Source organism: Stegostoma tigrinum, chromosome 4 (genome assembly GCF_030684315.1).
Source record: "Stegostoma tigrinum isolate sSteTig4 chromosome 4, sSteTig4.hap1, whole genome shotgun sequence".
Taxonomy (NCBI): Eukaryota; Metazoa; Chordata; class Chondrichthyes; order Orectolobiformes; family Stegostomatidae; genus Stegostoma; species Stegostoma tigrinum.
The window spans coordinates 63,835,877-63,853,477 of NC_081357.1; the positions used below are offsets into that span (position 1 = coordinate 63,835,877).

The 17,601-nt window shown below is 40.1% G+C and overlaps 1 protein-coding gene across 4 annotated transcripts in view; it reads right to left on the reverse strand.

Annotated features, from left to right (window-relative positions):
• Positions 1-17,601, reverse strand: part of tbc1d32 (TBC1 domain family, member 32) — a 228,770-nt gene that overhangs the window by 118,860 nt on the left and 92,309 nt on the right. For all 4 annotated transcript variants that reach the window (XR_007247581.2, XM_048531424.2, XM_048531423.2 and 1 more), the window contains 4 exons: positions 17,026-17,105; positions 15,612-15,750; positions 10,858-10,945; positions 3,270-3,388 (listed from right to left, as the gene is read on the reverse strand). Coding sequence is in view for 3 of the 4 variants with exons in the window: in XM_048531424.2 (XP_048387381.2) it covers positions 3,270-3,388; positions 10,858-10,945; positions 15,612-15,750; positions 17,026-17,105 (426 nt within the window). In the remaining variant the exon portion in view is untranslated. The remainder of the gene's footprint in view (positions 1-3,269; positions 3,389-10,857; positions 10,946-15,611; positions 15,751-17,025; positions 17,106-17,601) is intronic.

Sequence of the window (17,601 nt, forward strand, 5' to 3'; positions counted from 1 at the left end):
AACTTGGAAATGATTGGATGGAAAACCATAATTTACAGAATCATAAATTCATATTTGTACTGGTGGCAGTTGAGGTTGCATGTTGTAAAAAATGCAATCAGAAATCTGTTCTGAAGTAACAACCAAAATTAGGCATTAAGACATTGATCATAGATTCATTAACTATAAGATCATATTCAAATATAAATCAAACTGGTAGAAGGCTTTAAAAAATTAACATTGTTTTAAGATGGGAAGAGACATTTTCCCCCTTTCCTTAAGAGTAACTGCTCTTTTGCTTATTTGTTATTTGCTTTTCAGCACAAACCACAAGCTACTGGAACTGTAATTTTGCAGTAGAGGTCCAAATTGTTGAGAAATTCTTAATAAAACAAAGTCCAGAATTGAACATTGTAGAAATGAAAGCTACTTTGCTTATGTTTTTGTCATATCATCATTAAATGTAAGAATGCCAAGGAGAACAGGGCATTGTCTGCTTGGCAAGTCAACTCTGATTGGTCAAGGCATGCCATGGGGAAAGCAATGGAGAATTAAAGGCTCGGCAAGCTCCTGAGCAATTCAAAAAAGCAAAATTTCAATAGTCATTGCTTATAGAGAACAGGACCCTGTGAATGAAGGTATGTCATTTCTGGCAAGCATAAATGAGTCATTTTCAAAACTCAAATGATCACCTTAAATTAGTTGTTAATGTAGATTTCAAAAACATGTTCAAGCCATGTACCTTTTTTCAATTACAAGGAGACTGGGTAGTTAGCAGTTCTCCATAGTTTTGTCAAGACATTGCCATGGCAAAAACAGTCAATTTGCCAACCAGTCACCTTTTTCTCCTGAGGTATAAAATGGGACAATTGTTTGACGTTTTGTATTTTCATTTAGTCTTTATGAGTCTAAGATGAAATCCATCAGGAACATGTCCTTCTTTCAACAATAAAATGTAAATGCAAGTTACCATGATTGTTTGAAAAAAAGTGAAGAAAAGACATTTCTAAAGGTAGAAGGTGAGATTTGATGAGAATCAAAAACTGCAAACATGTCACTCCCTTGGATTCAATGCAAATGTTTGTGTTTTGTAGAGCTGTGTTGAAGATATAGCACAGAAACATATTTGCCTCAACCATTTCCCTATGGTCACAGGGTTCACATAATCACTATCCAGGTGAGAATTTTTCTTCAGTTACCACCAGCTGAGAAAGGAAACCTCAGCAAACTTCTTTCACAGTTATGCCTTTTCCTAGTTAAAAATATAGGTAATTTTTTTTATTGTAACAATAAGGAGTCAATCACAAGTTTTTTTTGGGATAAGCAAAAAAGAGCAAGTTTATTACCTGCTAACCCCAAGAGAAGCAATAAAGATACAATGCCAAGCATAGCCTTCCTAGTTTTATTTAATTTCTCAAGCAATAACCTTCTATTAGTTTGCCTAATTACTTGCTGTATCTGCATTCTAACCTTTTGTGATTCATGCATAAGAGCATCCAGATCCCTCTGCATCTCAGAGCTAAGCAGACACTCATTATTAAGGCTTTTTCCTTTCAAAATGGACAATTTTACATTTTTCTACATTATGCCTCATCTGCCCTATTTTACCAATTTGCTTAACACATCTATATGTCATTTATAGATAACACAATGTGAAGCTGGAGGAACACAGCAGGCCAGGTGGCGTCAGAGGAGTAGGAAAGTTGACGGGATTTATAGGTGCCTATGTCCTCTTCACAACATATTTTCTTACCTCTGTCATCAGCAAATTTAGCAGGTATCCCTTTATTCCCATCCAAGTAATTTATATAATTTGTAAATAGTTGAGGTCCCAGCATTGATCCCTGTGGCACACCACAAGGTAAATCTTGCCAACTAGGGATTGATCCATTTATGCCAATTGTTTCTTTTAGCGAGCCAATCTTCTACCCAGGTCAGTATGTTACTAGTGAGCCTTACATCAATGGTAGGAAAATTATTAAAGAAGATGCTTAGGGATAGGATTTACTCACATTTGGAAAAATATTGATTCTTTAGTGATGGACTGCCTGGCTTTGTGCAGGGAAGGCCATGTCCCACACCGAGCTTTTAAAGAAATTGACGAAGATGACTGATGAGGATCTGGTGATAGATGTTGTTTATATGGACATTAGTAAGGCCTTTGACAAGATTCCTCATGGCAGGCTGATACAAAAGGTGAAGTCACATGGGATCTGCAGTTAGCTGGTAAGATGGATACAGACTGGCTTAGTCATAGAAGACAGTTTTGGTGGAAGCGTATTTTTCTGACTGGATACCAGTGGTTTTCCAAAGGTATCAGAGCTGGGACACAGACAGACAGACACACAGACAGACAAGGTGAATTCATGTTTGCAGATACATTTTATTTTTTCCAAAAAGCACAGAATTTATAGACAGTCAATATGGTGTTTTATAAATTCCTACTTTAGAAATAAAACCAGTTTAACTCCAATCTAAAACACAAACAAGGCCTCACACCAAACATGCACTGTCCGACCTAAAACGGCATCTCTTGTACAGTGATAAAGCCTTTAGTTTTCTCGGTACAATGACTTGAAACAAATTCTGGGACTTACATATACATATTAATCAATTAAAATCTTCTAACTAATTAGAAATTTAACAGCATCTTTGGTTTATTTGATATATCCTCATCAGTGGTGTGACCTTTGATCTTTTACTTATAAATTATTGAGTATGATACCACCTTGTTCACGAACACCTGAAAGAGGAGTGATGCTCTAAAAGCTTGTGTTTTCAAATAAACCTGTTGGTTCATAACCTGGTGTAATATCATTTCTGATCTTGCCCAACCCAGACCAACATCAGCACCTCCACATAGTTATTCTCCACAAATCAGAGCCCAAGCTATCAAAATCTTTCATAATTCTAATTCTTTGGCAGGTTAGTTCAGTGGTGGGCTTACTTTACTGGATTCCATGTTCAAATTCACCTTGTACCAATGAATTATTATTTTTATCCGGCCACAGAAGGCCTTTGTAAAGCATTGCTGGATTTAAACATGTATAACAACAGAAAGACATCCTCATTCAGTTGGAAATTAGCAGTCCCCATTCTCTAGAATAGTTAGAAAGGCACAGAAGTTTGAGGTCATACAGAGTGGTCTTTTGATGAGAGAAAACGTTACTGTACTGTATCTAACCTGGAGAGTTTAGCTCTGACATGGATCACCTGAAGTGATAAGTAGATTATTCTTTAGAATGGATAACACTTGAATCCAGGATACCATTTTGAACTTTCCCACCTACCTTCTGGCAACTTCTGTCTATGGGCTCCACAGGCGTTGGTTTGGGATTGATCATTCTTGCATCATCTCTTCCGCACTCCAGCACAGACCACAATTCCATTACAAGGGCTTTAATGAACCCTAATAGCAAAGAAGGTTTTACTGTTCAAATGATAACACACTAAAAATACTGTATATCACAAAGGTGATAGCTAACATTATCATAATGATTAATCAAGTTTGTGTAAATCAAGATGAAGTGGTTGACATATGGCTTACTACTCTAAGCTCTTATCCTTTAGGCAACACTAAATGCAACTTACATTTGCTTTAAAAATCAGAAAATCCAATAATCAACATCAGGAAAGCCATATGAATGTTTCACAACATTCATTTAAAGGAAACACACAAAAGTGCTGTCAAGAATAACAATGGGAATCTTTTCATTATTTTCAACTGCCAAAGCTGCATTGTAAATCTCAGCTATAACCATAAATTATTGGATTCAGAAATACCTTTCTAGCCAAGCAGGTGGAGGAATGTGACAGTAATTATGAGTAGATCTCGGTACAAGTTCAGATTAAATTAGATTAGATTCCCTACAGTGTGGGAACAGGCCCTTCAGCCCAACAAGTCCACACCGCCCCTTGCAGCATCCCACCAGACCTATCCCCCTATAACCCACACACCCCTGAACACTAAGGGCAATTTAGCATGGCCAATCCACCTAGCCTGCACATCTTTGGACTGTGGGAGGAAACCGGAGCACCTGGAGGAAACCCATGCAGACACGGACAGAATGCGCAAACTCCACGCAGACAGTTGCCCAAGGTGGGGAAGAATAAAGGGGGTTGTTGGAATTGGTAGGCAGTCAGGAAGGACAGCATAAGACTTGTAAAACTGAGCTATAAGTGTTGAGGGCAACTACAGAATGGGAAAAAAGATACGGTATGGAGCTGAAAGTTTGGTGGGGACTGAACCTTCTAAGTGGACTGGCAAACACTAGGCGTGAGCTTAAAACAATCAAAACTCTCCCTTTTCAACCTTCTTCACTCCCACTTTCCAACACCAGCTAATTTCCAATGTCTCTTCTATTTTTTCATACTACCCCTCAACCACTGCATTCTCTCATTTCCTTCACTCTTTTCTAATCTAATAACTGAAGGCAATCGTCAGTATAGTCTAGAGGCCAAACAGAAAGGCAAGAGCAAAAAGAAGCATTGCTAAAGTATTTTACATAATGTACTGGAAGCTGAAAGCTGACATTGTGTCCGACAGTAGACCTAAAGTAGTTTGGTGAAGTAAAGTGATTGAGGTAGGATTTGGAACAAGGGTAGTGGAAGAAGGATTTAAAAGCAGCCACAGACACAACTGTGTGGAGTGGGAGGGACACAGCAGATCAGGCAGCAGAGGAGGAAAGTCAACATTTTCAGTCAGGATCCTTCATCAGTCCTGGACTCATGAACGGTCCCAACCCAAAACGTCAACTCTCCTGCTCCTCTAATGGTTCCTGACCTGCTGTGTTCCTGCAGCTCCACACTGTAGTGACTAACTCCAGCATCTGCAGTTCTTGCCATATCTTTAAAGCAGCTATATACTGCACTGACAGTTGCGATGGAAGGAGGAGGAATGAGTGTTACAGAAGCGACTTCTTGCTATTCATCAACGATTCCATAACCAGGAGAAATAGTCTTATCGAACTTAATCTATTGAGACCATATTAAAATATGGAAATTGCATTGGTGTCAAGTCTTTCCTGATAATCAAGCTCATCTTGGAAACCTATACCATACTTTTTATGCTTTTAAAGGAGCTTTCTACAATAAGCTGTTCAAAACTGTACACAGTATTCATACTATAGCCTTTTAAAATTTTTATTAGCTACTTTCTCTTGCAGGACAGATACCCATGCTAACTTCAAAATTTCCCCACCCCCGACCTCATCCCAAGATCAGGCCTCCCTCTCGTCCCCGCCTCCTTGACCTGTCCGTCTTCTCTGCCACCTGTCCGTTCCACCCAGCTCACTGACCAACCCCCATATCCTACCTATACTCACCACTACTAGCTTCACCCCCGCCTCCTTGACCTGTGCGTCTTCCCTCCCACCTACCCGCCCTTCCCTCCTCACTAACCCTCTCACTGGGGGGGAGACAGTGACTCAGTGGTTAGCACTGCAGCCTCACAGCGCCAGGGACCCAGGTGCGATTCCAGCCTCGGGTAACTGTCTGTGCGGAGTTTGCACATTCTCCCTGTGTCCGCAGGAGTTTCCTCCGGGTGCTCCAGTTTCCTCCCACAGTCCAAAGATGTGCAGGCTAGGTGGATCAGCCATGCTAAATTGCCCGTAGTGTTCAGGGGTGTGTGGGTTATAGGGGGATGGGTCTGGGTGGGATGTTCCAAGGGGCGGTGTGGACTTGTTGGGCTGAAGGGCCTATTTACACACTGTTGGGAATCTAATCTAATCAAATCAAACTAATCCCCATCCCAACTCCCTACCAACACTCACCTTACTAGCTTCATCCCTGCCTCCTTGACCTGTCCGTCTCCTCTCCACCTATCTGCTCCTTAATCCATCTTCCATCTGTCTCCCTCCCCCTCCCTCTATTTATTTCAGAATTCCCTTCCCCTCCCCCATTTCTGAGCAAGGGTCCAGACCCGAAACGTCAGCTTTCCAGCTCCTCTGATGCTGCTGGGCCTGCTGTGTTCATCCAGCTCCACAAATTGTTATCCCAGATTCTCCAGGATTGGCAGTTTCTACTATCTCTACCCATGCTGGAGGTCTTTTTTTGATTTTATTCGCTTCAGGGAACTGATGTAACTGAACTCATCCATTCATCAACATATTTCAGCAACTTTCCAGTAGTTGAATATGTACTCAACATATTTACTGATTTCCCACTGGTAACATATTATGGTACATTTCTACAATAAAGGCAAAGCTCTCAGCCATCAGTCAATTCTATTCATAATGCACATTGTCTCTGTAGTCACACAGGCCCAATTTTAACACACTGTGCTGGACAGAAACAAGATAGGGTGGGCTGTTGACATGATAGCAATAACTACTGCTGTCTGCTGTTTCCCAGTGTAAATTTGTTTTATTCAGAAAAGAAAGAAACTTAAAAGTACAGGGTGAATTCTCTGGCAAGCATACTTTTCTTATGTTTACTGATTGTGATAAAGGGTTAAAAATGTATTGTCATCATATGAGAATTTGGATTTTAAACTAAAAGTGAGTGGATTTTTGGGTTTAGTTCTGGAAGGTGATCTGTTTGTCTCAAGAGGTCAGAAAGTAGTTTTTGAACAATGAGTTCAAAGGTCATTTCCAAGAAGCATGCATTTAACCTAAATGACTAGATACATTTCCCAGGGGTAACTGATGAACTGTTTGGAGAGTTGCATTTTAAAGCATACGGAAAGCAAAACCAGGGATCACAATCGGGTTTCAGTTGAGAAAAACACTGTTTCGTATCAACAAAAGTCCACTTCAATTTGTGGCAGTCCAGCCCTTCAAAGGTTGAAAGAAGTTATAAAACTGTTCTGCAGTTTTTGCATGGAATTTCTTAAAAGTTTAGTTAAGAAGTCAGTGAAGTTGCCAATGTCTGTGTATGTCAGGCATAGACAGCAATGAATTGAATCACGGCTGGTAAAAGTATAGAAATTCAACATAAATGAAATGCTTGCAACCTCATCAGTCAAGTGAAAAATTGAAAAATGTTAGATAGAAATGAAACTTCACCGAGGTAAAGTGTTGGGCTGAGAAATGGGTTTTTTTTTCTTTTTGCTGATTGTGTTAGGATCTTTCTGAATTCTCTACATATGAAGTTTTATATATTTTTACATGCAATAAAGTTGTATTATGTTGTTCAAAGAACATTGGCAGTGACATGCAAATACATCAGTGACTGACCACTTTAGTGATCCGAAGTAAAAATAAAACTTATCATCTGTCAAGCAAGGTTTCATTCAGAGATTTGACCTTCCCAACTGTTTTTTGATCAGCATAATGTAAAATTATTTAAAAACAGGTCCAGAAAGAATGACACTGAAGTTTGGTGTGATACCAAAACAAGCACCATGCCATCGTGCAGATGAACATGAGACATATATAATTAGTTTAGTATTCAAATAGGTGAAAGATACTGTTTACCAGAAAATTGCAAAGAGGCATGCTTTAATAAAAAAAAAGAACAGTTCCCATAAATGGCAAGATTCTTATTGGGATGGCAAACCAGTGGTTACATAAAATTCACGGTTTGGAAACAAAGCATTTTACAAATCAAGTCTACATCTGTAGCTACAATCCATGAAGTACTGTCTGACTTTTGGATATCTCAAAAGAATATGCGAGTCATGAAAAGTATATGGTATGTAATCACTAAAATGATATCAGAAATTAGAAGTACAAACAGTAAATTCAAAAGTTGAATTTTATCCATCTGAAATTGGAAAACCATGAGACAATATAGATGTTATTAAAATTATGAAGAATTTTAAGAGATTAAGTGGCAAGCATTTATTCTGCAGAAAGACATGGCAAGTATAAGGAAACATACAGAACTTTGCAATTGAAGGATTTTAAAAAAAATTCAAAACATACAAATATTAAAACACATAATTATTACAAGTAGCTATTAAGCTACAAACATTCCATCACAATCTGAAAGAGAAATTGACCTGTATTTTGAATGGTGAAGCATAAAAAGGGCAGAGGGAAATGGCACAAAAATGACAATACATTTGGTAAATTCCAGTCGAAGAGTTAGCAACTGCACAGGTGCAAGGATCAACTGAGGTACAAAATCTATTACTTCACTGTAAAACTAAATTCCTAGCAGATAGTGTTGGCTAAAGCATACTGCTACAAAGATATCAAAAAGTGTGAAGCTGGATGAACACAGCAGGCCAAGCAGCATCTCAGGAGCACAAAAGCTGATGTTTCAAGCCTAGACCCTTCAGAGAGAGGGATGGGGAGACGGCTCTGGAATAATAGGGAGGGAGGGGGTGGCAGACTGAAGATGGAGAGAAATGAAGATAGGTGGAGAGGAGAGTATAGGTGGGGAGGTAGGGAGGGGATAGGTCTGTCCAGGGAAGACGGACAGGTCAAGGAGGTGGGATGAGGTTAGTAGGTAGGAGATGAAGGTGCGGCTTGAGGTGGGAGGAAGGGATGGGTGAGAGGAAGAACAGGTTAGGGAGGCGGACACAGGCTGGGCTGGTTGTGCGATGCAGTGGGGGGAGGGGACGAACTGGGCTGGTTTTGGGATGCGGCGGGGGAAGGGGAGATTTTGAAGCTTGTGAAGTCCACATTGATACCATTGGGCTGCAGGGTTCCCAAGCTGAATATGAGTTGCTGTTTCTGCAACCTTCGGGTGGCATCATTGTGGCACTGCAGGAGTCCCATGATGGACATGTCATCTAAAGAATGGGAGGGGAGTTAAAATGGTTCGCAACTGAGAGGTGCGGTTGTGTATTGCGAGCCGAGCGGAGGTGTTCTGCAAAGCGGTCCCCAAGCCTCCGCTTGGTTTCCCCAATGTAGAGGAAGCCACACCGGGTACAATGGATAGAGTATACCACATTGGCAGATGTGCAGGTGAACAACTGCTTAATATGGAAAATCATCTTGGGGCCTGGGATGGGGGTGAGCGAGGAGGTGTGGGGGCAAGTGTAGCACTTCCTGTGGTTGCAGGGGAAGGTGCCGGGTGTGGTGGGGTTGGAGGGGAGTGTGGAGCGAACAAGAGAGTCACGAAGAGAGTGGTCTCTCTGGAAGGCAGACAAGGGGGAGGATGGAAAAATGTCTTGGGTGGTGAGGTCGGATTATAGATGGCACCTGCACATCTGCCAATGTGGTATACTGTATCTATTGTACCCGGTGTGGATTCCTCTACGTTGGGGAAACCAAGCAGAGGCTTGGGGACCGCTTTGCGGAACACCTCCGCTCAGTTCGCAATAAACAACCGCACCTCCCACTCGTGAACCATTTTAACCCTCCTTCCCATTCTTTAGACGACATGTCCATCCTGGGCCTCCTGCAGTGCCACAATGATGCCACCCGAAGGTTGCAGGAACACCAACTCATATTCCGCTTGGGAACCCTGCAGCCCAATGGTATCAATGTGGACTTCACAAGCTTCAAAATCTCCCCTTATCCCACCACATCCCAAAATCAGCCCAGTTCGTCCCCTCCCCCCACCGCATCCCAAAACCAGCCCACCTGTCTCCGCCTCCCAAACCTGTTCTTCCTCTCACCCATACCTTCCTCCCACCTCAAGCCGTACCTTCATTTCCTACCTACTAACCTTATCCCACCTCCTTGACCTATCCGTCTTCTCTGGACTGACCTATCCCCTCCCTACCTCCCCACCTATACTCTCCTCTCCACCTATCTTCTTTTTTCTCTATCTTAGGTCTGCCTCCCCCTCTCTCTTTATTTATTCCAGAACCCTACCCCCATCCCCCTCCCTGATGAAGGGTCTAGGCCCGAAATGTCAGCCTGCTGTGTTCATCCAGCTTCACACTTTGTTATCTTGAATTCTCCAGCATCTACAGTTCCCATTATCTCTGCTACAAAGATATGTTATCCAGCATTTTAACATATACTATTACTGACATTATTACTATATATGTGTGCATATCTTGGCCTTTTTGGAAAGAACACTTTGCAGTGCAAAGAATGTTAGCTACAGGAGCAGCAGCAATGCTCCATTTGGATGGGGATTCTGTGTCTACAATACTTTTCTAGAGAGGTCCCAAAGCCCAGTATTTAGGGTAAGCAAAAGATGCTGATTTGAACACAGATTTCTTGCCTCAGGAGTAGCCACCTTTGTTTTTCTCTCTTTCTCACAGATCCCCTCAAAATCCCCTTTTGAGTTTCAGACACACTGAAAGACCTCATCACAAGTGGAGGATTCCTAAAGGAGAATTGGAAATCCACCACACAGAAAAGCAAATTCAGCCAGATGTAATTAATCCAGAAAGACACCCAAGTGCCTTCAGCTTGACTGCAAAATACAGGCAAGTATGTGGTACAATCTGTGAATAATATTTTTCCTCAATTTAACTGTTATTTTGCCAAAATGCTTTGAAGAGAATACTCTGCAGAGATATTTTTTCCCCCCCGAGGCAAGGAGGTTGTGTTTGTGTATTCAAGATGGGTGGTGCAATACCTTTGCACACTTCAAACCTTTTCTTAAAGCCTTTACATTTTTGCTTAAGTTTATGTTGCAATAAACTAGTTCTTTATTTGACACTTAAGGAATGTAACTGATGTGTTTCAGGTACTGAGATATAGTCAACTTACAAATTGGCAATAACACTTTGTTAAATTCGAACTATGTTCCCACCAGAGTGGGAAATGATCAGTTTACCACTCCTATTTGGATTTTAACAACATAAACAGATCTTCTGGTCACTTGTTTGGCAGAGTATTGGCATGGTAATAACTTTAATGAAAGTATGTTTTAATTAAAATGTAATGACTTATCATCTTCAGTGTTCCACTAAAACATTAAAAATTATGACATTATTTACAATATTTGTATTTCAGTTGGCATTGTAAATTTTCTAAATGGTTAAGTATACTCAGTTTGCTAGACAACTCTCCCATCAATATTTACCTGAGCTTTGTAGTGCCACAATGCCAGGGGCTGTTGCAGCTACCTGTGTAACCATTACTCCATATCCGAACTTTTCACATTTGCTGACCTATCATATTAAAAGAAAGGGTAAAGTAAGTAAATTCTCTGTTTATTATTCCTGTTTTGCATTATGTCACACCTTTATCAATAAAATTAGCAATGCAACATTCGTCTATTGTTTAAGAAAATAACTCTGCTGATTTGTAATTTCAATTCCACTACTAATGTGTTTAAGTGCTTAATATAAAAATTCAGGTTGAGAACCCCAAATCAGTGCTGTATATTCATTTTGTCAGTGGCAGGAAGAACACTATTAATTAGTCAAAGAATTCATAGAATTACACATTATTAGTCATTTGTGGCCATATGACATTAGGAAGAAAAGACAAAATTACTCCAAATGTAACCAGATTTGAAAAAGCAGATAACAATGACTTAAAGAAGCCCTAACTTTATAATTGTTGGCTTGAAAACCAGTAACTAAAGAGGATGCAAGTTAATCGCACTGTCTGCAAGTTCGGAGAGAATGGACAATAGTTAAGGTTGTCCGGTGTTTTCCTGTTTAAATTCCTGCTTCTGAATGATGGTTAAGGATAGAACTGATCTCAGCTCTATGCCCTCTTTATTTTGAATGCACTGCTGAGCAAATGTTTAGACTCTCTGTTGGTTGGGGGTGGGGGGTGAAATGTTGGAGAATGGGGTAAGGGTCCAGTACACAGGATTTCATAGCTGGTGACACATTCTGCCCAATTGTTGGAAAGATTGACAGTGCACCAAGCCCTGCTGAAGCAGGCTGCTCTGCAGCTATTTAATACCCGAAGGAACCTCAGGGCCAGACTTCTCACCTGACCCAGCAATGGCAGCCACAGGTGGAACTGGAACAAGCCCTGGGAATAAAAAAGCCAGGAGCCAAATTATGGATAATGAGAGACTTTATTCTGGCGGGGGCCAGAGGAAGGGGTCCAAGGCGGACAGGGAGTTGCAGATCTTTGTGGGCCCCATGAAAGACATAATTGTCTCCATTCCACCCAAAGGCCCAAGCAAGCTGGCTTCCCACCATGTCAGACCTCCTCCTACTGCCTGATGGCAGGCAGATTACTAGAAGCCTCAGCTTCACTCAGTAAATCATAGCCAGGTCAGGCTTAGTGGTAATGTTATATAGGAAATGCACCTAGGAAATTATTGCTTGCAAATCCATTCACTGACAGTGGATTGTAAAAGTTGCCCAGAGTCCATACTACTAACTCCAAACAACAAGTCAATACTTTTTTTTTTAAAAAGAGGTTGTGCAGTGAAGGAGGGAATGAAATTTAGCTGACAAGAGAAACAAATTAAAGTAAAAATAGCATCACAAAAGAATTTCTCATTTGTTCTGGTACAGACTTTAATGAAAACAAAAGAAAAATCATACACTTGAGATCCTAATCGCATATTAGAAGTGTTCAATTACTGCTGTTACTAAAAAAGGATCCATTTTCACATCTGCATGTCCCATAAATAGGGAAGTGATGAATGATGCATTCATATTTTGCCGTTGGCTGAGGCAAAGAGATGTAAGACAGGACATTGACAAAATTATCATCTTCATAGAGCTCAGTAGGAATGTCAAGTCAGGTGTTTTACAGATTAACATCTCCCCTGAAAGGTATTTCTTCTGTAAAATCCATCTGTCAATCTGTTCTGCACCAAAATGTCTGCCTTGCACTGACATATAAGCCTGGATTATGGGCCAGGCTTCCATCCTGACGATAGGAGTGTGTCAGGGGACTTCCCAATATGAAATTTATACATCCTGGTAAGCACTTTTCACCCAAAGAATTTTCTTGGTGGGACAGTGAGAATAGGTTGCAGTTGGGGCTGATGCCTCCCTTAGAAGAGGTAGAGGTGAAATCAGGTCAATGTCCAGGCACCCAGGTTAAAAGTCTTATTTTCCTTCACTGGAACATAGCCCATTTCTGGAGTGTGAGGCCACCTGACATGCAGCCTCCCAAACACCCTTTAGCCCCTACTTACCCTCCCTTTCTCACGTAACACTCTAGCCTTTACAGTGTACCACTCTCTCGTACCCTCTTTATGCTCCCCCCATTCCCAGTATCCACTATTTCCAGAGGTCTATATAACTTTGGAAAATGTCTTCAATATATCTGTCAAAATAAAGCACTGCAAAATGCGCTTTAAAGGGTCCATAATCATCTTCAATCCTCATAAATCAATAAAGTCAATAAAGTAAAGCCAAAAATTTCCCTCAATAGTTTTCAATGACTTCCGAGCTGAATCAAATAGCAGGTTTGAAATTCAGCCAAGCACTCATAATAAGATTTCTCTTGACAACTAGAGAAACAGGCCTGATGAGATGAAACCATTAGCGGGGTTCAAACTGTGTCAGCTATTCATAATGAGAATCCATTGAAAAATTGTGACAACAAAATCCGAGAACTAAATAGGTTGCAGCCTTTGAAATCAGACAAATGCTTGGTCATCTGTTAAAGCTTTGAAACGGCCAAATAGATGTCTGTACCCACCTTTAAAAGAAAACATCACAACAGGAGGCGGACATTCATGCAGTCAAAATACAGTTACACACTTGTGTTATGCAGAATAATCTTTATTTGGTGGACAATGCACAATAATGCTTCAGAAACAGCTTTATTTCCACAATGCTGTTCAACTTAAGGTTCACTTACATTTTCAAAATACACCCCATGAATCAGATGAAAAACAATATGACTTACGATTTTCCATTTTGAGAAATATGAAGTTAGCAACGCTTTTTGAATTTGACTGTCATAGTTCCCCCGTTGTACGGCTTACGAGACCTCCAAACTGATAAAATCCATAGTACCTTCAAAAGCCAGCATGGCTCCTTGAAAATTGTGGGTGGTCTGAAACTATTCCACTATGCAACCGTTTCAGGGCAACTGAATGCGAGTTTGTGGCACACTTCAACAATCTACACTGATCAAAATGACCTAATCCTAACTGTATTGCAGATTTCAAGAATGGAGTGGTAGCCCCAGAATTGTTGCCCTACTGTTTTGTCCATTTGGTGTTAGTCAGCCTTATGTCAGGAATCCAGCCCTATCTATTGAAGGCCTGAGGATAAACAAAACTCTCAATCTAAGACAAAAGATGACAGTGTACATGTATATGGTGATGGCCTGAACGTGGATCTGAAGTCATGTTATGGCTGTACAGGGCTGTTGGTGAGGTCACTGTTAGAATACTGTGTACAATTCTGGTTGCCCTTCTGGAGGAAGGATGTTGTTAAACCTGAGCAGGTACAGAAAAAAATTTACAAGGATGTTGCCAGAACTGAAGGCTTTGACATAATGGGCAAGCAATATTCCAGGATTACTGTTTGAGCAGTGGAGATACATGCATAATCTTGAACAGGAAATTTGGCAAGGATAGCAGGGTGGCCAAAAGATTCTAGGTAAGGGGTTTACTTCCCAAATTTTGATGAGGATTCCTGTGGATCAAAAGAAGGAATGCTCTTTTAGACATGGGAAGTAATCATTAAGCCTTCAAAGTTTTGGCCTTTCTTCCTTTTTATATCACCAGAATTACCGTTCAGACACCCCTGTCCAGAAGGACACTTTGTACCAGATACACTTCTGCTTTCACATAGCAGCCTGACAACATTCTAATTGCTAACTGTTTCCCCCTGGAGCATCAGAGGTTAAGGGGAGACCTTAATAAGGTCATGAGGGACATTGGATAGGGTGAATAACCAAGGTCTTTTTCCTAGAGTGGGGCTGGGTCTAAAACTACAGGGCATAGGTTTAAGGTGAGAGGGGAAAGATTTAAAAAATACCTGAGGCATAACGTTTTCATGCAGAGGGTGATGTTTGTATGGAATGAGCTACCAGAGGAAGTGGTGGAGGCAAGCACAACTACAACATTTAAAAGGCATCTGGATGGGTACACGAACAGGAAGGATTTAAAGGAATATGAGCCAAAAGCTGGCAAATGGGATTAGATCAGATTAGGAAATCCGGTCTGCATGGATGAGTTGGAGCGAAGAGTTTGTTTCCATGCTGTATGATTCAACAGCTCCAAGTCAATTCAGGAACAGATACAACACCAAAGTATTATCAGTTTCATATTAAGTGGCCAGATACAGAAAGAGTCGTGGCCAGAATAGTGTGATATGTCAGGATTTAAATAAAATGGCTTCCATCTTATCCATGTATTGTTGGAAAAAAAATGCAGAATCATTAAGAAATTGATAATGAACAAGCAGTACTAGTTTTACAGCAGAAGTTAACACAGAAAAAGAACTGATCGTCTTCAGCAAGTATTTGGAAGCTAACATCATACCTACAGATAATGCACCCAGAAGGTAACATGAAATAGAGGAAGAGGTAGATACCAAGGATAATGCAGGAAGAAAAGAAGCCAAGCTACACTGGGACAGATCAGAATGTAATGACCCAAGGTTTGTACCATAGAGATAGACAATGGAGAAGGAACCATGTAAACAGATGGAATTGACCATGTTGAATGTTAAAGGGGTTGAGGACAAAATTAAAAATGAAGTGCCATGGTCAGGCCTATTAATGGGGTCAGGGTAGGACAGGGAAAAATGATCAAAGGTCAACAGTCCTGAATCCAGGACATTTAATAAGGAGCTAATACCAATAGTTTATTATAAAAGGCATAATAAGTACATCCCTTCATTCCCAAATAATCACTATCTATAAAAGAAATATTGCTAAGTGTCCCACACATACCTGCAGCTTTTTAGTGAATCTGCTGAACATGTAAATCACACACTCATTAAGTGCTCCTGTTCGCTGCAGAAGTAATAATCCTTTTGGAGTAGCAGCGAAGTTTAGCAGATTGTCCAGCAGCATTTCTTCTAAGATCATCCTGTCAAGAGAGGTATTGGATTTCATATTTATTGGATCCAAGAAGTCATCATCCATGCAACAATAATGACAAAAAAACTAAAAGGCACAGGATCCCGTCTGACGATTGTACTAAAAGCCAACAAGTTAAACAAGAAGTTAACCTTATTCAAGAATATAACATCTTTCCCCAGTTATTCAATAGTTGCATGAATTAGTGTTTAAGCAGAAATAAATACAATTAAAAACAAAAAGAAATAAAGGTTTGTGTTGCAGGATTTGATACTTTTGTTTATTCATAAACGCAAAAGGCTTTTATTCTCACTACGCAGTAATAGCCATCCACATAGAAACTGCTTCATATTTTCATTTAATTCGAAGTAAAAGCCAGTGACATAATGGGCAAGCAACATTCCAGGATTACTGTTTGAGCAGTGGAGATACGTACATAATATCAAACAGGAAATTTGGCAAGGTTAGCAGGGTGGCCAAAAGATTCTAGGTAAGGGATTTACTTCCCAAATTTTGATGAGGATTCCTGTGGGTCAGGAGAAGTAATGTCCTTTTAGACTTCATAACCATTAAGCCTTCAAAGTTTTGGCTTCTCTTTCTTTTTATATCACCAGAATTACTGTTCTGACACCGCCATACAGAAGAACATATTGTACCAGATATATTCTGCTTCCATGTGGCAGACTGACAATATTCTAATTGCTTTTGGACAGGACCAGTTTTGTCATATTCAATAAAGGCCCAGGTTCCACAGTGAACTCACACAGTGGGCAGCATTTCAACTTGCTCCCCAATAACCGCAGTGGTGCCGGTTCTGAATCACAAATGAGGACTGGAGGGGAAGCGGTGATACTGCGGTATTGTCTGTGGACTAGTAAATAGAACCTCACTCTATTGCTCTTGGGACGTGGGTTTGAATCCCACCATGTCAGATGGCAAAATTTTAACTTTTTTTAAAAGATCTGGAATTAAAAGCTACGCTAATGGCAACAGTGTAACTATTGCTGATTGTTGCAAAACCCCATATAGTTCATTAATAAGCTTTTCAGCAAGGAAATCTGCCATTGCTACTTGGTTTGGCTTACACAGGAGTCCAGATTTAAGCATGTTGTTGATTCTTAACTGTTCACTGGAGCATTAGGGATGGGTAATATTTGTTGGTATACAATACCTATATTTTATAAATTACAGAAAAAGTCATTGCAGAGATTCTGTTGGACGATTCTGTTGACATCAACAAGCATGATCATAAATGATTGGAAAACAACAATGTAGATACACTTACGTATTTTGCAATTCCCGAGCAGTTGAATCTGATTCATTTCCTGCTACTGGGGTAGGTATCCGCTCTGAAAGTAAACGGGCCTGGTTCACAAAGCAAACGTTAAAACTGAGTTACAAAATTACATAATTAAAGATTAGTCTTATCCATCTTTTAAAAGCAAAGAATGCATAAAATATCTCATATTTAAAAAAATACGAAAATATGGATAAAGGCATTTTCCATCCAGGAAGTTTTAAAAAAATTATTTTTAAAGAACTGTACACACGCTTATAAAGGTTGTACAACATCAAGATCGTGAAATATTCTGCTAACTTAAATTTTGTGGGCAATAAGCACATTTTTACTTACTGGAAGATTACCCGTGACAACTCTCCCAGTGAGTTAAATGATTGCATGTTTTAGAACATCATGGGAGAAAGCATATATTGAAGCTGGCAAGTTTATAGTTGTTCTTCACAGAAAATGAATAAATTAATTACATTTTTTGCAAATGTTTCAGATATTCAACTCTACCACTCTATTCGTTAGGTATGGATGAGTATCATTTACATTTATTACTGCATATTTATACCTGCA